The following is a 20,238-nucleotide window of genomic DNA, read 5'->3' on the forward strand; positions in this document are numbered from 1 at the left end:
GCAGCCATCAACATGAGCATTGAGCACTATCTTTTATTGTTCAACAACGCACAGAAGAAATCTCTCACCGGAACCACCTTGGAGGTCAACATCGTAAGGACCGCTATTTCGGGTATGTGCCACTGGTGGTTACGTTCAACGAGGGACGCAAAAGCCACGCCACAAGAAGCTTCGCCCCTAAAAAGCCGGCAGTGGGTGTGACCGTTCCTTCGCTCGCGAGAGTTCACCGGCCGTACAAGCCGCCTACCTACCGAGCTGCGCTGAGATGGCGATGAGTTTTTCCGAGAGTAGTACGCATTCAGAAACGCTCCTTGAATATAACGTTACTTGCCACAGCCTACAATGCAGCACAAACGCGTCTCAAAAGCGGTGTGTTTAGCTGGTGCCAAGTCATGAAACACGAACGTGTTCCAAACGCGCTGCATTGAAGGCGGCGACAAAACAAGTTCAAGACAAAAAACGGTTCTGAATAAAGCGTAAAGAGTGTGCACAATTCATTTTACCTTCATTTTGAGGGTGTTTAGCGTCTTGCGAATACCACCACGTAAATTCGACAATTCGCTCAAGCTGCTTCGCCCCGCCATCTGCAAAGACATGTACTCTCTAGCGACCTTGGTGCCGCAGAACCAGAGGAACGTACTTGTTTGTATCTGGTGGCAGGAGGTCAGTGCAGGGAACAGAAAGAAAGCAGAAAAATTAGCCTGCATGAAACGAAATGCTAGTGTCACTTCTGGGCATCGCTGATTAGCTGCGGTATCTTTGCGACAGATTTGCGAAATCGGCCAGGAAGCGACTTGCTAAAGCACTCCCTTTGCGACCGTTTGCGACCGTTCGCGACTGTTTGCGACCAGTTGCAAATGTTCGCGCGACCGCTTCTATATATTCCAGTGTGCACCAACCCTAAGCTGGCGCTTGCGTTTTAAGGATGCAGCTTGCAGGGCGTCCACTTTGCCGAAGGAAACCTTGATTTAGAATGTAGGGGCGCCTTATTTTCTCAGCATTTTCCACATTCTCACTTTTAGGGCTCCAACTCACTCGCGCATCGGTTGACTCATAGCTATTTTGCGACTCACATTTTGTCTCCATTAGAAGTCTGAGCGAGCCTGTGCAAGTAACGTACTGGTTAGTTTGATTCCGAGTGAGTGCATCTGAGAAATATTATAGTGAATCTCAGCTCGAGTGTGTGCGCTTGATGAATGTATTGGTGAGCCTCGGTATGACCTAGTCTTATCAACAGAATGTATTTCTTGTGTGATTAAGCTTGCATCACAGTGATCCTAGTTGCGAAAACGTTTAATGTTTCTGAGTATGAGTAAGCCTAGTTGACGAAACGTTTCGCTAGTTTATACATATAACAGCAAAATATGTTTGTCGGGTGAGCACCACTAACTGCAATTTTCGTGCAATCCTGTTTTTCGAAGTCACTACTCCAAACGCTAAGTTTCCCTTTGAACGCACCACTGTACTGTAGTGCATATGGTTGTGCCTTGCTATGCATTACTACTCCTCTCACTCACCTCTGTTTTCCACTCTCTTTGCAATACTGTGCGGTGCGTAGCTAAGCTATCTTTCTCCACTGCTCTTAGTCGTTTCCTACTTCTCCACCCCAAACCACTCCTCTTCACTCTCAATTCTCTTTCCCGCCCCATTTCAGGAACTATGCTACGCGAGGCTGTTGAATGACTTTTCGCAATCTGTAAAGTTGTTTTTCGCTGGCTCAAAGGAAATAAACAACAGACGTCTTTGAACATAATTCGCCTATGCTTGTTGAGTTAATTTCTGTTAGCTACAAGCTTTCTTACCAAATTATGTTGTCACGTCACCACTCCAAACTCCAGTTTTCTTTCACACAACTTTCTGTACAGTATTATTGATGGTAACGTTATGCAGTACCACTTCTTTTCACACTCACTTCTCTTTCCTTCCCACTTGCGGTATTATGCTGTGAATGAGTATGCAATAATTTATAGCTCACTGTTAGCTTGTTTTTACCGGCTTAACACCAAGCTATGACGTGAGACATAAGAAGACACTCTGGGTTCTCAGTGCTACGAACTTAAAAGAAAGAAAGCAATTAATAAAATCCGCAATGAAGAATACGCTTGCACTTTGTTGAGTTTCTGTAATATGAAAGTATTTGTGCCGAAACTTTGTTCATGTACAAAACAATTAAAATTTATTTCCTGGTATACTTTTGAATCAGCACAGGCTTGTAAGACCAACACAAATTCCTTTGGGATCAATGCAGCTCTTTTTGAAAACTGGGTAGGTCCAAGCGCCACATAAAGCCCAAAACACTTTGTCACACTCGTAGTTTTGCCCTATCTTTGAGTTCCAAGTGCGTTGTTCACAATCGCCTTCTGAAAAAAAAAGAAAGACAAAAGCGAGCTTAACATTTAAAACTACTATTTAGGCTATGCTTGTGATACCCCATCACCTAACGCATGTCAAAGTTCTCGTTATTTGCCGCTAACGTGGCAAGAAGTGGAAATCCATCTCAAGAAACTAAAGCCGACCCCTCACTTCAGTGACAATAAAGAATACTTGAATGTACTCATTAGACAAAGAAAACGTTCTGTTTTCATTAGAAGAATGTAAGCGCTACAATTTTCTATGATAATTTTTCCTACTTGTTTTGCGCAAAACCGTCTATAGTAGGACCCGTCAAATGACTGCCCAGTACACGCTTTTGGTTTGCCGTGGTCATGCAGTGGTCATGGTGCACGGCTGCTTAGCCAGTGGCCACGGGTTCTATACTAGCCACGGCGGTCCCATTTCCATAGAGGCGAAATGTTCGAGGCGCGTGTACTGTGCGCATTCAGTGCACGTTAAGGAACGCCAGAAGTCAAAATTTCTGGAGCTCTCCACTGCGACATCTCTCATAATCATATCATTGTTTTCTGACGTTAAGCCCCAGCTATTTATATTATTACTACTATCATCATCATTATTATCTTATAACGGTTACTCCCACGCTAGCGTGCCTCGTAAATATAAATTAATAATGCACAAACTACATAGCATAATTTACTGTGTCCGAAATTCTCCCGAAGCAGTAGGTCACATTCGGGTGGCGTACTAATTGAGTGTTGTTCAATGACATGGAGAACGAAAACGAGGACGCGGGCAAGATAATATGGCGTCGGGTACCTTTCTACTACGCTTCGTGCAAACACTTCTACTGCCGTAGTATAATATATCATCGTACTAATCCAACCACGGGGTGGTAGTGAGCAAGTAGCAGGGGAAGTGTACTCGAGGCAATGTTTTTTTAGAAAGAGAAACAAACGAATTGCACATTAACTGAAACCGAGAAAAACGCAGTATTCTGCTACAGACACTGTGGTGGCACCTGTTGTAACAGTCTTCTGAAAGTGTGTTTCTGCACCCTAAACACCTGAAATTTATATTGCACTTAAAGTCCATAGATCCCACTGTTGAACACATTCAGGAGTAAATTTTATGTTTGGCTTTTACACATAGAAAAATCTTACTTGGCCTCAAACTTGCTAGTAAAAGAAGTCTAAAGCCCTTCAAATGTATATATTATGAAAGAAATTAACCTCATTCATTACACGGACACCGAGGTATCATCAGCACACGAAGGTATCATCTGTGTGCTTCCCACCAGCGTAATAGGCGTACGGGTGATGACTAGATTTGAAGAGGTAACCCGACGTGGTGGTCTAGTGGCTCGGCTGTTGACCCACAGGCTGCGGGATCGAATCCCGGCTTCGGCGGCTGCATTTCCGATGGAGGCGGAAATGTTGTATGCCCCTGTGCTCAGATTTGTGTGCACGTTAAAAAACCCCAGGTAGTCGAAATTTCCGGAGCCCTCTCCTATAAAGTCTCTCATAATCATATGGTAGTTTTGGGACGTTAAACACCATATATCAATTTATCAGACTTGAAGAGATAATGCGCCTTTCTTGTAAAATGCGCTCTCTTCAGCATACTCGGCCGTATGTACTTGTGCTTAACATTTATTGAAGGTCTTCAAAAGTGCTTTTGTTCATCAACTCCTGTGGCTCATAGCCACTGCTGAGTGGTCTTGTAAAATTTTAATGGAGTTGAGTAATGAAGAGCATCGAATAAAAACACTGCAAATTTAGGACTGATGTTTTATGCTCACGGAATAAACAAAATATAAATCTTTTTTTATTAGTAACGAACAACAAATTGAATCAAGGGCCAAATTTTTCAAAAAAAACTTAACATAATTATCAATATGTCAATCCAGAAGGATAATAATATAGATTAGTTCGTTAGCCTTTTTGTTTCGTTCAGATAATTTCGCACAGCCACGCAAACTTTTACACTGGCAAACCGAAATACAGAGGTTCCAAAAGACATAATCAACTACCCAGATAAATAATTGCAATAACACCTAAAGGACATTTTAACATGGATTTTAGAGCTGTAATTGATCATGTGCAGGGAAAAAGTTATCTATATTTACAAGCTCGCCATACAAAGCGCACCTTTGTAAGGCGAAAGAGCTTGACCGGACCTGTGTTGATAGAAATTTCTTTTCGGCAACCGACCGCACATCATCGTAATTGCCACTGCTAGTTTATGTGTTTGACAAATTATTCGGCGTCAGGGTTATGATATATGTGTCGATATTCTGTGAATTTTTAGGGCTGTACCTGCAAAGCTTTTCATGTTGTTACGCTTGCAATCTCGAGGAGTCACCACATAGGCGGATGGTGAAAAACACGATCATATTGGCGCAATCATTCGTGGCTTCGCTGAATAATCGGCCAGTTTATTCAGGAGCAGCCCCTTATCACCAGCCACCCACAGTAAAGTAACTTTTCACAAATGTGGTGGCATTATAGCCCGAAACGCCTTTATTATGGGCGAGTCAGCCGCACCAAAATGTCCACGCAAAGAGACAGCAAACCTTCTTCTAAGCTCATTTGATGCAGCACCGTCACGAATAACTACTTCTTTTTGATGAAACGATCGAACGCCAAACAAATTCATTTCAAATATTTCTGATTTCATATCTACTACCTCAGAGTGAAAGAATAATGCGATGCCCAGGCTAAACATGAAAGAAACACTAAGAAGCAAAATCAGCATTAGTAAAATCTTCCTTTTAGTCTTTACTTTTGAGTGTGTCTTCAAACACATATCCTTCAGTCCACTCGCTTGAAAAATACACACTGTAGAACGTAAACACAGCAGCAAAGCAACTAGAAGACAAGAAAACTAGACTGGGTAAAATAATGTTGGTTGTATAATAAGGAACTGTGACAGTCAGAACTGTTATTTTAAATTAGCTAGGAGCGTAGGCCTAGCCAGCCAAAGCAGCGATAACGTCCGGCGCGAGTGTCTCGTGCTTAGCACTGGCGATGTGTTTTCCGAGCTATGCATGACCCACTACATTCATAATTACATATTTCCCCTCGCTGAAGATGGAGCCAAGTATGTGTTCTAAGGTGTCGTGAGAACAAGTCGTTCGTGATACAGTTTGAGACGATCCACGTGTAAGATTTCGCATCCTCGGCGACGCAGGTCCGGAGTAGGCATGAGGGGTTTGATGAGGTAGTGACAGTGGAAGTTTTCTCTATGACGCGATAAGGCCTATGGTACCTGCTGACGAACTTTGTAGATGTACCATGAACAGCAGTGGGAGACACCCACAGCCAAACAAGAGAGTTGGGCGAAAACTGGTAGTGGGACCGTCCATCGTCATGACGAAATTTTTGTAGTACTTGTTCTTATGTTGTAAGGGCGCGGGCTAATTGTCGAAATTTTTTCCCATACCGAGCGGCTTCGAAAACTGGTGTTCCTTCGGATGAGTTGGGTCGGTAAGGGAAAATTGTGTCAATTGGATATTATGGCTCTCGACCATAAAGTAGAAAGAAGGGAGAAAAGCCTGCCATCGCTTGTGGTGCCGTTTTGAAAGCGTACGTTGCGTAGGGAAGGGTAAGATGCCATAGTTGGTGTGGTCGGAGGGGAGATACATAGAAAGCATGTCGTCAAGAGTGCGATGATGATGATGATGACATATGGTGTTTTTTGGCGCAAGGTCCATTTTATGGCCAAAGAGCGCCAGTTCATGGGACAAGGAATGTGGATAATGATTGTGATTAGCGGCTGTATAAGGGCCATAAAATTCCTCGCAGTAAGGCGGGTAAAAACATACAAGTAATAAAATAATGACCATGCCATGAAAGATGTGTGTGGTGTGCATAGGTGACAAAAGTTGGTGATAATGTAAAACGATAGTGGACATATATGGCATTAGCACAAGTACCTCACTCGTTCATACCCTTGCATCCAAGGGCCGTGAGACAAGTGCTTTCCTGTGTAGCCTCCGCAGCAAAAAGCTCTCTGGAGAGGTCGTGCTACGGAATGCCTGGGTATATGATATGAAAATTATGAATTTCTTTTAAAAACGCTAACAATGATTTATGACTAAAAGCGGTTTCCTACCAACGAACATTGCAGGGTGTAAAGGAAATGTTGTCAGTAGGGTAATGGAAAATGCTGTTTTCTTAGAGTTGCAAAGTGTTTGCACTGAATTAACATGTGAAGGACTGTTAATCGTTCACCACATCTGACACACATCGGTGGATCCCCATCGGACAAAAGATATGTGTGTGTCGTGTATGTGTGTCTTATCCTGAGTCTCGTTAGTATTACCTCTGTATGACGCGATTTTGATACTGGCAGCCAATGACCAAGGTGTGGCTTAATAATGTGTAGTTTGTTTTGTGTGTGTGTATCCCACTTGCTCTTCCAGTAGTCCCTGAGGTTTCGTTTGAGAGACGACTTAAGATCAAGGGCCGGGATTAATATGGGTGTAGGAGCAGTGCTTTTGTGGACGGATGCAGCGAGCTGATCCGCCCTCACGTTGCCTCGGATCTCGTGGTGCCCTGACACCCAGCACACTACAACATGTTGTTTGAGTGTGTAGAGTGTGCACAAAATGGAATAAAGTTAGACAAGGACCGGGTTTTTTTGTTTTTTAAGACTGCGCAGAGTCGTTACCACACTAAGAGAGTCTGTATAAATTACTGCTTTTTGTATTTGTAATTGTTTGATGTGTTTAGCTGCCACAAGTATCGCGTAAGCTTTCGCAGCGAAGGTACTTGTGCCTGGATGTTGAGGGCCAGCATCCGAAAAGGATGGCCCGACAGCAGCGTAGGACACAGAGGAGTTATACTTGGAGGCATCTGTAAAGAACTCAGGACGTGTGTATTTGTGTTGAAGTTCCAGGAAGTATGTTCGGATATGGGCAATAGGTGCATGTTTTGTAACTTTTTGGGAAGACACATCGCAGTCTATTGTCTGCCACTGCCACGGTGGCGGGTATGCTACAGGAGCCATTAAACTGTGTTCAAGTGACACTCCAGTTTCTTCAGCTAGACCCTTCAGGCGAACTGAAGAGGGCTGCCTCATCGAAGGCCTGTTTTGAAACAGAATGGAGCTCGACAGATCATTAATAGTAGAGTATGAGGGGTGCTTCTCGTCTGCTTTCACCTTAAGAAAATATACAGAGGACATGTAAGTTCTCTGTAGATGAAGCGACCATTCATTTGACTCAACGTAAAGGCTTTCTACAGGGCTTGTGCGAAAAGCACCCGTAGAAAGGCGGGTGCCCGAATGGTGCACGGGGTCCAGCATCTTCAAAGCACTTTGAGTCGCAAACTGATAAACAACGGCCCCATAATCTAAGCGTGTGTGAATGAGGCTCCTATACAGGTTCATGAGGCATTTCCTGTCACTATCCTACGTAGTACGTGACAACACTTTTAAAACATTCATGGCTTTTAAACATTTTGTTTCTAAATACTTGATGTCCGGTACGAAGGTCAACTTGGTGTCCAAGATTAAGCCTAATAATTTATGCTCCGCATTGACAGACAGACGTTGACCGTTCAGTTCAATGTCAGGTTCTGAGTGCACGCCTCTCTTTCGGGAGAACAAGACACACGTGCTTTTTTGTGGGTTCATTCGAAATCCGTATTCATCTGCTCCTTTGGAGATCTTGTTTAAACCCAGCTGAACCTGCCGCTCACACATTGCCAAGTTGCAGGACTTGAAGCCAAGCTGAACGTCGTCGACATATGTACAATAGAACATATTGCTGGGGATGGACAAGTGCAAAGAATTCATTTTGCTTATGAAGAGTGTGCAACTAAGTACACCACCTTGTGGCACGCCTGTTTCCTGGACAAATGTTTGGGAGAGAACACTGCCCACACGAAGACAGAATGTCTGGTTTTACAGGTAACTTTCGATTATGTGAAACATTCTTCCGCGCACACCAAGGTGGGACAGGTCTCCTAGAATTTCAAAGCGCCATGTTGTATCATAAGCCTTTTCGATATCGAAGAAAACGCCTTGCCGCGGTGGTCTAGTGGCTAAGGTACTCGGCTGCTGATCCGCAGGGCGCGGGTTCAAATTCCGGCTGCGTTGGCTGCATTTCCGATGGAGGCGAAAATGTTGTAGGCCCGTGTGCTCAGATTTGGGTGCACGTTAAAGAACCCCTGGTGGTCTAAATTTCCGGAGCCCTCCACTACGGCATCTCTCATGATCATATAGTGGTTTTGGGACGTTAAACTTCACATATCAATCAATCGATATTGAGGGAAACAGAGAGAAAATATTGTTTATGAACGAAGGCTTCTCTGATCTGTGCCTCGATACGAAGAAAGTGATTTGTGGTGGATCTACTTTCTCGAAACCCGCACTGAAATGCGTCGAGCAAATTGTTTGTTTCAAGGATACGTACAAGTCGGCAGTTTATCATTTTTTCGAAGACTTTGCACAAGCAGCTTGTAAGTGCAATACGCCTATAACTTGAAGCTAAAGAAGGGTCCTTGCCTTCTTTCAAAATGGGAATAACAATAGCCTCTATCCAGGAGTTAGGGATGGTGCCAAAAAACCAGATAGCATAGTAAAAAACAAAGTAAGGTTTTTTGTTTCGGCTGGTAGGTTTTTTAACATTTCATACACCACACGGTCAGAACCTGGGGCAGAAGTACTGCAGGAGTTTAGAGATGTTTGGAGCTCAGCTAGACTGAAAGCTTGGTTATATGCCTCGTATCTAGAGGATTTGTGTTCTAGTTTCTGCTTTTCTATTCTTGTTCTGTATTTTTGGAAAGTGTCAGTATAGTGGGACGAGCTGGATACCCATTCAAAGTGTGCACCGAGGAAGTTCGCTTGATATTCCAAGGTATCACCCTGACTTTTTACGATTGGGAGTGAGCGTACTTGTCTGCCTGCTACCCTACGAACCATGTTCCAGAATTTAGCCTCTAGTGTATATGAATTTATCCCTGATAAAAACTAGTGCCAGCTTTCTCTTCTGGCCTGCCGACGCGTTCTCCTGCCTCGAGATTTTATTTTCCTAAAGCTCTCAAGGTTTTCCACTGTCAGCGAGTTCCGCAGCAACCTCCATGGCCTGTTCTGCTCCTTTCGCGCATTCTGACACTCAGTAATCCACCACGGGACGTGTCGTGTGCCGGGCAGTCCAGATGTTAGTGGAATGCACTTGGCTGCTGCGTCAGTAAGAAAAGCCGTGAAGTACTGCACAGCTTCATCTATGCCTAATCCGCATATGTCAGTCCAATTTAAGTGAGTAAGCTTTTGAAATCGTTCCCTGTCGGCTTTGTTTACCAGTCATTTGGGAACATGTGGAGGACATTCATATATTATTGGTGTACTCAAAACTAAAGCAAAATGGTCAATTCCGTAAGGAGTATTTATGACTTTCCACTGAAGTAATGGTACAAGGGAAGAAGATGCAATACTGGGGTATATGGAAGAGTAAGTTTCGTTGGCAATGTTATAGTATGTTGCCTCTTTCCTATTCAACAGGCAAGCACCTGATGAAATGAGGCATTGTTCAATGAGACGACCTGGTGCATCACAGCGAGAGTCACCCCACAAACCATTATGTGCGTTCAGGTCCCCAAGGACAAGATAACAAGATAAGGTTCAGGTAGTTCGTCTAATAAAGACTGGAAATGAAGTTTTTCAAGACGGTGGTGCGGAGGTATGTACAAAGAGCAGATAGTGACGAGTTTGTTTAGAATAACTGCACAGACAGCCACCGCCTCGAGGGAAGTTTGAAGGGGTAATTGTGTACATGCCATACCTTGACTAACTATAAACGCTACACCACCGGATGGTGGCATGGCATCATCTCTATCCTTTCGGAAGATTACGTAGTTACGTAAAAATTTGTATTTGTTCGTTTCAAGTGTGTCTCTTGTACACACAGCACTCTAGGATTGTGTTCATGGAGGAGTTCTTATAAGTCATCGAGTCATCGAGGCCTCGGATGTACCACTGTAATATTTCTGTCTGCATTTTAAACAAGAGAGATGCTGCTGTGTGTACAAAGAGTATCCTGTGTTGGAGTGAGCTCGTTAATTCAGGTGGCAGGACGGTCGTCCGGCCCCGTTATCGGTTTCTTATTTTTCTTGGCGAGCTCCAAGGAGCTGCGCCGCACTCTCTGTACCAATAGTACCGTTGTATCCATTGCCTCCTCAGAGGCACTGGGTGCCCGCACATGCGAGCTGGTGGTTCGGATTTTAGGCCTCGCCTGGTAAGGGGAGGCCTTGACACCAGAGGACCTACCAGAGGCCTTGACACCAGTCGCCGGCCTCAATTGTCTAGGAGGCGGAGTAGACTGAACTACTGCCGCCTTGAGGGCAGGCGCCACAGCCGACGGCTCGCTCTGCGCTGGCTGAAGGGGTGGCGAGGGCTGGCGCGGCGTTGCCCCCTGACGCGCCGCATCAGCATATGTAGCGCGGTAAAATGGCGACACTCTTCTTCTTGCTTCTTTGAATGTGATATTTTCTTTAATTTTCAATGTGATAATTTCTTTTTCTCTTTTCCAAAATGAGCAACACAGTGAGTACGCGGCATGATTTCCGCCACAGTTTACACAGTGTGATGGTTCTTCGCAATTGTCAGAATGGTGGCCTGACACTCCACACTGTGCGCAAGTTTGGTGACCACGACAGCTTTTTGAGCCATGGTCATACTTTTGGCATTTAAAACAATGACGTGGGTTAGGTATGTATGGTCTGATCGATGTCTTCGTGTACCCTGTTTGAATACTTTCTGGCAGATTACTGGAAGCGAACGTGAGTATTAGGTGTTTCGTTGGTGTTACCTTGTTGTTTCTTCTAATAATGATTCTTTGTACATTGGCCACATTCGGACTCTTCCACCCTTCCAGAAGTTCCTCTTCGGTCAAGCTATGCAAATCAGCATCAGATACTACTCCACGGGTTGTGTTCATAGATCTGTGTGGCGTTACATTGATGGGAGTGTCACCAAAAGTTGAAAGATTCTGTAGCTTTTCAAACTGTTCTTTTTCTCGAACTTCAAGGAGGAGGTCTCCGCTGGCCATTTTGGTAACTTTGTACCCGGCTCCAAGAGTTTCTGTGAGACATCTGCCTACTACAAAGGGGGATACAGTTCTGGCTTACTTGCTGCTTATCTCACTATGTATAACATGAAAATGGGGAAAATTTTCATTTGATCGATTGAAAAAGCCAAAGTCCTCGGTGCGTACGCGCTCTAAGGTGGTATGATCACTTAACAAGGAAAACGGTCTATGCATTCCAGTTTAATTTTCTTCAGAAGCGTTGGCGGCCACCAACCACGGAACCCAACGAGGGGACGCTACAAGTTTGCGGATGCTAAAACCTGCAGACGCCAGCCGTACAGCGCTACAATAACCCAATGCGCCTAGACCAAGGTAGGCTATTTGCACAGGGTTAAGCCTAGCCGCCAGGAAGTTTGGAAGTAGGCAGAAGAGAGTAGAAGACAGAACAGATAAATAGTGAGAGATGAAGACGAAGATGTAGGGAGAGAGAGAGATAGGAAAAGGCGACTGCCGATTTCCCCAGAGTGGGCCGCCCAGGGGTGCCGTCTACGTGAAGCCGGGGCCAAAAAGGTGTGTGGCCTCTGCCGGGGGGCCGCAGGCTGCACAGGTTGTGTAATGGCAGTATGAAGAAATGAACGCAAGAAAGGCGTTGTCACTTTTTGAATTGCACGGCAAACGTTTTCGGAAATGACAGAAATGGCGGAACCATTATCAATAAGGGCAAGTACAGATACACCTTCCAACACAGCATTAATCACATTCGGCGGCGAACGAAGAGGGCTTGTACTTTGCGACGAGGACGCAGTTCTTGCCACGAGAACTGCGTCGTTTAGTTTTCCGCTTCGATTGTCGGGGGGTGTTGGCGCATCGGGGAGGGCGAGCGACGACGTGAAGGAGGTCGGCGATCAGAAGATAGTCGTTGGCTTGGTCGAGGAGGGTGCAATTCGGGGTCAGGAGTGTAGGGAAACGTGTGGTCGTACTCATAAAAACGCGGATTTTCACGTGAATGGAGCGGGTGGTGGTGGCAAATACGTGCGAGGTGTCCGGGTAGACCACACGAAAAGCAGATCAGTTGGTTGTCGGCACTGCGCCATGGATTAGGGACACGGTGGACTGGAGGTAGTGGCGGCTAGGGGGTATAAACAGGAGCAGGCATTGAGGTGGCGTTCGGAACGTGTGTGGTTGTGGTCGTGCTGCTCCTTCAGCCTACGTCAATGGCGCATTGACTGGTGGCACCAGCTGTGGAGGAAGGGCCTCAGACACTTGGTTTTGTATAATAGTCCGCAGTGTAGGGCTAAGTGGTGCACTGCGCTCTGGTAGGCCGGAGACGAGCGACAGCTGGCGGGCAACTTCTTCGTGTACAAAAACTTATCTGCGAGAGCAGGACGGGATCTTCGAGAGAGTCAAGCCGGACATCGATTCCTGATGGTGGACAGCACGGCGGGTGATGAGACGTGTCCGGCGGAGCTCATGATAGCTTTGGCAGAGCTCGGTAACTTGAGCGACAATAGCCGGGCTTTTTGAAATGAGCATCAGGAATGCGTCCTCGTCGATACCCTTGAAAATATGCTTGATGCGGTCCACCTCTATCATGTTCGCATTGACGCGTCTGCACAAGTCAATGACGTCTTCTATGTAACTGGTGGAATTTGCACCAGGCAGTTGAGATCTTGACTGAAGGCGCTGCTCCGCACAAAGTTTGCGAACAGCAGGACCTTCGAAGACTTCGCTGAACTTTGTTTTGAATTCTGTCCAGGTTGGAACGTCGGTTTCATTGTTCCGAAGCAACAAGTGGGCAATGCCACTGACGTAAATGACGACGGTGGCCAGTTTCGTGGCTTTGTCCCATTTGCTCAAGACACTCACGAATTCGTAGGCAGCCGGCCAGTCATCGACGTCGTGATCGTTCGTGCCGCTGAATATGGGAGGGTCCCGCTGACGGACTGCGCCGGAGCACACGATGGCCTGGGGAGCCATAGGCGAAGGGCTTGTTGCAGATGCAGTCGTCGTAGCGGCTGGTCGAGTCCAGCTTCGCAACTCCGGGATTCAGAGGAGACCAAGCAAACTCCACCAAATATAATAAAGAACTATGATAGTCAGAACTGTTATTTGAAACAGGGTAGGAGCGTAGGCCTAGCTAGCGAAAGCAGCCATAACGTCCGGCGCGAGTGTCTTGTGCTTAGCACTGACGATGTGTTTTCCGAGCTATGCATGAGCCACTACATTCATCATTACAGTTTTTATGGTCAAAATTGCTGACTCAGAGCTGGCCTAATGGATGTTGCTTAGTACTATTAAACAGGTACGGGATCTGGTGACTGTAATATTTATTGTGCGAAAGTTAGCGAGTGGCGATGCACGTACAGAAAGACTTTAAACAGTAGCATTTGTTTTATATAACCAGTTTTACACAGCTGCATATCAACACCAACAGCAACATAAATATGAGAAGTAGCTGGCATTGGTTCACTCTGCCATGGAAGGTTAACAAGGAATGCTAACACCATAGTTCGCGCCATGCGAACAGAACAGTGCCACAGTAGCTGAGAGAATAGTAAGCTCCTGTAATCTGATGACTCATAAGCGCTGGCATTAGGAACGCATTCCTGTTGACAGGACCACACAGACAAGGCAGAATTGGCAGGATGTGCTTGCGTCTATGTGTAATCCAGCGTATGAGAATGCCGCTGCTAAGGAGCCGGTCCTTGCACGCCCGGCAGACATGTTTTCGGTCCATTCTATGATTCAGGTGCCTGGACGGTATGGGTGGTGGCGTGTCCACGTAATCCAGCCTAGTTGGAGCCGCAACCTCAAATCAGGCCCTCCCCACCTTCAAGAGGTCCACCACGGGAAACGTGTGGGTGACTCGGGTGCTCACACGGCTAAAAGGTTGGTAATAGCGGGTAGTCCACCTCGCATCCACGGTTACCCTGTAGAGGTTTCCGCTGGCGTGGCACTTCTAGGCAAATGATGGCACACAAGGAGTTGCTCGTCTTTGTTGGCGTCAGGGTGTGGTGCGCAGCGCTGCGCTTACGGCACTGACATGGCTGGGCTATCTTGAGAAAGGAACGCTTATTAAAAGTCGGCAGTGGCACCAAGTCTTGCAGGTGCAGCGCATGCATCAGAGCAGAACTGCTGTATGAATACGGGGGTCACTTACGCCGCAACCCGGTCAAATAAGAAGGGCACCCAGTTGCGTCATTGAAAAAGATACCCCAAAAGCACGATTGCCCCTGGCACGAGGTGCCCCAATATCGGGTGGCGTGAGGCTGTTGACCACGGTGACCACTACACCGCACCGGACTAACATGGCCAAACCACTTTGTGACTGCTCGCGGAGGATCTACTTGACTATTTGCAACGCTACGGCCACTACACCCCCATGCGTATATATATATATATATATATATATATATATTATAAGGGAAAGAAGTGCATACCTAAGTGCTCGTTTTTTTCCGTGTTTTAACACAATAATAATGAGATCTAACAGACAGTAATGCCAAGAAGAAATGTACAGGGGCAGTTATCAGAACCAATACAATGTAAATAAGAAGAAATAAAAGTGGACGAAAAAATAACCAGCCGTGAACAGGAATTGAACCTACGACCTTCGAATAACGCGTTCGATGATCTAACCACTGAGCTACCACAGCGGCCTTCCCTCCATCCACTTTTTTGGGGTTTATATGTGAATTTAGAAGTAGGAGTGACAGTCAGCGCCATCTATAAGCTAAACAACGAGCGTGAAAACACGCTTATGCGCATGTTTGGCGTCACGTACCACGTGAACTTATGAGCGGGCAGCTGATTAATTATCCGTCTTATACAACCTAAACACACCAAGTCTGCCAGTACGATATATATATATATATATATATATATATATATGTAAGAAAGAAAAGTGGGTGGAAAAATCACCAGCCGCGAACAGGAATCGAACCTACGACCTTCGAATAACACGTTCGTGCATTGAACGCAATATTCGAAGGTCGTAGGTTTGATTGCTGCTCATGGCTGGTTATTTTTCCACCCACTTTTCTTTTTTCTTATTCACATTCCATTTGTTCTCATAACTTCCCCTATACATTCCCTGGCATTATTGTCTGTTAAATCTCGATGTGATTGTGTCAAAACATGGAAAAACGAGCCCTTATGTATACACTTTTTTCCTTATATATATATATATATATATATATATATATATATATATATATATATATATATATATATATATATATATATATATATTGTATTCAGTCTGAATAACCGACGCTCTGCTGGTAATGAAGAAGACTATGATGATCGGTGACTGTAGTAGTAGCTCGTCATTAGCCAGACCTGTCTGATAAAGCTCATTTTGCGAAGCTGCGTCTGAACCTTTCTCGACGTACAACACCTCTACTTTAAGTGGTGGAGGAGCCGGGGTACCCATCAACCTGGAACTTCGCAATCGAACGCTACCCTCATTGTTCACCATGACTGCTCTTGGCCTTTCTCAAGCTGCCTTAACAACGACAGTCTACTCTACTGGCGTGCCTCGGCAACGCGACCCACCAATTTATCGCGGCAACGACGAACAAGACGTCGAGGACTGGCTCGTCGAGTACGAAATCGTAAGTTTTTCAACAAGTGGAACGCCTGCGACCAGCTCACAAACGTCCGCTTTTACCTCGCTGATGTGGCCAGCCTCTGGTTCAAGAACCACGAAGGCGAAATTACCAACTGGTCCGCCTTCAAGACCACCATCGCCGCGGTCTTCAGTCATCCCGCCGTGCGCCGGCTTCGCGCGGAACAGCGTCTCCGTAGTTGAGCCCAGCGCAGAGACGAGACCTTTTCAAGTTACATTGAAGATGTCTTGTCTCTTGGCAAGCGCGTCGATGAATCTCTAACCGAACGCGACAAAACCAAGCACATCATCAAAAGAGTCGACGATAATACCTTCCAGATGCTCGTCGCTAGGAATCCACAGACCATAACCGATGTTGTCCAGCTCTGTCAGGAGTACGACGAGTTGCGTAAGCAGCGTAACTTGATGCGCAGGGCCGCTGAATATACGGCTGAAGTTTCCACCCTCGTGCACGAAGTCGCTGCTGAACACACCGTCTTACTGTCCCACATCAAACAATTCATTCGTGAAAAAGTTGCGCGTCAGCTTTCTTTTGTGCCCGAAGCATTTGAGCCAGTGATCTCGTTAGACCCACGTCTACGCCAGGTCATTGAGACACAGGTCACGCAGGCACTGCCTCTATCGCCATCTGTCCCTACGCCGCTGACCTACGCTGCTGTCATTGCTAGACCCCCGGCCCCACCTGTCTCTGGCGCATACCGGGGCACCGGGTCCTCCTACCCTATGACGCTGCCTACATACACGGCACCCCATCCTGTTTCGCCCCCTGCAATTTCTGTCGTTAACCCATGGCGCACCTTAGATAATCGACTCCTCTGTTTTGCATGCGGTTTTGTTGGACATATAGCACGCTACTGTCGCCGTCGCAGCTTGCAGCCTCCAGACTACGGGAACTCTGCAAATTACCAGGATGCCCAGAATTCCCAGCGACCATCTTCTCCTGTCACCGACTCATTGTCCGACGCCCTGTCGATTCTCGCCGGTGCTACCTCCCCGTCGCCGATCTGTCTCCCTGATGCTTCGGCACACGAGCCCCGCCGGAGAGGAAAACTGACAGCCGTAGTTCCGGAGGCAAGAACTAAGTCGTCGTCAAACTCTCTAAGAGGTCCTCTTTGTCCGCCCAACGAAATTGATGTGCTAGTAGAAGGTGTTGCTGTACATGCACTTGTCGACACAGGCGCGGTCGTTTCTGTAATTAGTGAAAAACTGTGTCGCGATTTGAGAAAAGTTACAACGCTGCTTACGAATCTTGCTCTGCGTACAGCCGCCTCCCATTTCATCGCGCCGACGTCTCAGTGCAGAGCACGCGTTCTTATTCAAGATGTTTCACACGCCGTCAACTTTGTTGTTCTCCCACGTTCATCTTACGACGTCATACTAGGATGGGATTTCCTTTCTACCCATCAGGCCCTCGTCGACTGCGCTCGTACCGAACTCACGTTGACGAATCCGTGCCTTGACATCGACCACCACAGTCCCTCGAAAGTGTTTGCCGTAGCTGACGTCCGCATCGCACCGTTGTCCGCCGTCCTAGTGCCTGTGTTTTCCCTTGCTGCCACTAACTCGACGCTCCTGTTCCAAATAGCTAGTGTGCACCACCGAACCATCGTCCTCCCGTTTGCCGTCATCAACTTTTCTATGGTACGGCGGAACTTTATGCGTGCAATGTTTCTGCTTGTCCGTACATCCTGCTACGCGGCGAGTGTCTGGGAAGCTTCAAGACCTTAAATTAGATTGTCGAAGGCCCGATCTATTCAGACAAAGCCATTTTTACCGAATCGTGCCATTACACTCGCAACTGACGCTAATGAACCTATGAATGTATTCCGCACGTTCATTGATTCCAACCTCACGACTGGGCAGAAGGAACAGCTGATCAAGCTCCTCCAGCGGTTTTGAGCCTCGTTTGACCAAAATCAGCCTTCCTTAGGTCAATCGTCATCTGTTGTTCACCGTATAGATACCTGTCAAGAGACGCCATTACGGCAGCGTCCATATCGTGTGTCAACTACCGAACGCCTTGCCATCAATGAACAAGTTGACGAGATGCTGACACGTGGCATAATCGAACCGTGAAGCAGTCCCTGGGCCACTCTAGTTGTGTTGGTGAAGAAGGACAGATACATCAGGTATTGCGCGGACTACCGGCGTCTCAACGGAATCACGCGCAAGGATGTCCATCCTCTGCCACGCATTGACGATGCCTTGGACTGCCTACAGGGAGCCGAATTTTTCTGTTCTTTAGATCTGCGCTCTGGATACTGGCAGATACCCATGGCAAGGGCCGATCACAAAAAAACAGCTTTTATCACGCCCGACGGGCTTTGCGAATTCACAGTCATGCCCTTCGGTCTCTGCAACCTGCCAGCTACTTTCGAACAAATGATGGACTTTATCCTTCGAGGCCTCAAATGGAACGTTTGCCTTTGTTATTTAGATGACATTGTCGTCTTTTCAACTGATTTCTCAACCCATTTAACCCACCTCGAGGAAGTCCTCGCGTGTATTTCTGCCACAGGGCTGCAACTGAATGTGAAGAAGTGCCATTTCGCCACTCGAAAGATTATGATCCCTGTCCACGTTGTTTCAAAAGAGGGCATTGTTCCTGACCCTGCCAAACTTAAAGCCGTTTCAGTGTTTCCCAGACGAACCACCATGAAAGAGTTCCGAAGATTCATAGACCTTTGCTCTTACTTCCGGCGCTTCATCCGCAATTTCGCGACGATCATCGCTCCTTTGACCAAGCTCCTCGCCGGGTCTAGAAACCTTTCAGCCTGGTCTGCCACCTGTGACAATTCTTTCAATGAACCGCGCCGCCTCCTCACGTCGCCGCCTATTCTGCGACAACACGACCCATCGGCACCCACAGAGATCCACACCAACGCTAGTGGTGTCGGGCTAGGCGCTATTCTTGCACAGCAGAAAGACGGCTTCCAAGAGTACGTAGTTTCCTACGCAAACCGAACTCTTAGCAAAGCCGAAATCAACTATTCCGTCACTGAAAAGGAATGCCTTGCCATTATCCTGGCGATAGAGAAATTTTGACCTTACCTGTAGGGGCACCCTTTCGACGTCGTGTCTGACCCCCCCGCCCTCTGCTTGTTGTCGTCACTGAAGGATCCAAGCGGTCACCTCGGTCGATGAGCATTTACCTCCAAGAATATAATATTCGCGTGGTCTATCGCTCCGGCCGGAAACATTCGGAAGCAGGCGCCCTATCCCGTTCGCCCCTACCTCCTGACCCGGAATTCTGCGAAAGTCTAACCTGTGATGCCACTGCCGTCACCATGGCCGACATGCCATCTGAGCAACGCAAAGACCCTTGGGTTGCTTCGATTCTAGACATCCTGGCTGGGTGGACGGCTTCCCCCCCTTCTCGCACGTTGCGTCGGCAAGCCGAGCACTTCACCACTCGCGACGACGTGCTGTACCGACGCGACTACGCACCTGGTGGATGTCATCTTTTACGTCATCTGCGATCCGAAATTTGTTCCACGTTTCATGACGACCCCCAATGTGGCCACGCAGGTTTCCTGAAGACTTATTCTCGCATGCGTCTTCGATATTACTGGCGTGGCATGTACCGTTTTATACGACAGTACGTTCGGGAATGCTCGACGTGCCAGAGACGAAAAACTCTCCCTTACCACGCCAGCGGTACCTTGTTACCCTTACCATGCCCATCCCGACCATTCGACCGCGTCGGCGTCGATATTTATGGTCCCCTTCCCAACACTGCTGACGGTAACCGCTGGATCATAGTTGCCGTCGACCATCTCACGTGGTATGCCAAAACTTCATCCCTTCCCTCGTCTACAGCAAAAGACGTTGCGACTTTCGTTCTTCACAACATCGTATTACGTCATGGAGCACCCCGGTAGTCATTGAGCGATCGTGGTCATGTGTTCTTGTCAGACGTCATCGCAGCATTGCTGTGTGAGTGCCACGTCGTTCACTGCGCTACAAGCGCCTATCATCCCCCGAACAATGGAATGACAGAACGCTTCAACCGCACCTTTGGTGACATGCTGTCGATGTATATCTCGTCAGACCATTCCAAGTGACAACGAGTGCTCCCGTTTATCACGTTCGCCTATAATACCGCCATTCAAAGCACTACTGGTTTTTCTCCTTTTCTCCTCCTTTACGGACGCGATCCTTCTTGCACTATGCACACCATTCTTTCGTACAAACCTGACTCCTCAAAGTCCATGACTTTGTCTCAAGCCGCTACATACGCTGA

At 46.9% G+C, this 20,238-nt stretch overlaps 1 protein-coding gene across 2 annotated transcripts in view; it reads right to left on the reverse strand.

Annotated features, from left to right (window-relative positions):
• Positions 1-2,149: 2,149 nt before the first annotated feature.
• LOC142774795 (uncharacterized) overlaps positions 2,150-20,238 on the reverse strand; it is a 75,292-nt gene continuing 57,203 nt past the window's right edge. For both annotated transcript variants that reach the window (XM_075875879.1, XM_075875878.1), the window contains one exon: positions 2,150-2,360. In XM_075875879.1, the coding sequence (XP_075731994.1) occupies positions 2,200-2,360 (161 nt within the window). In that variant the 3' untranslated portion in view covers positions 2,150-2,199. The remainder of the gene's footprint in view (positions 2,361-20,238) is intronic.

This window comes from Rhipicephalus microplus, chromosome 10 (assembly GCF_043290135.1).
Source record: "Rhipicephalus microplus isolate Deutch F79 chromosome 10, USDA_Rmic, whole genome shotgun sequence".
Lineage (NCBI taxonomy): Eukaryota > Metazoa > Arthropoda > Arachnida > Ixodida > Ixodidae > Rhipicephalus > Rhipicephalus microplus.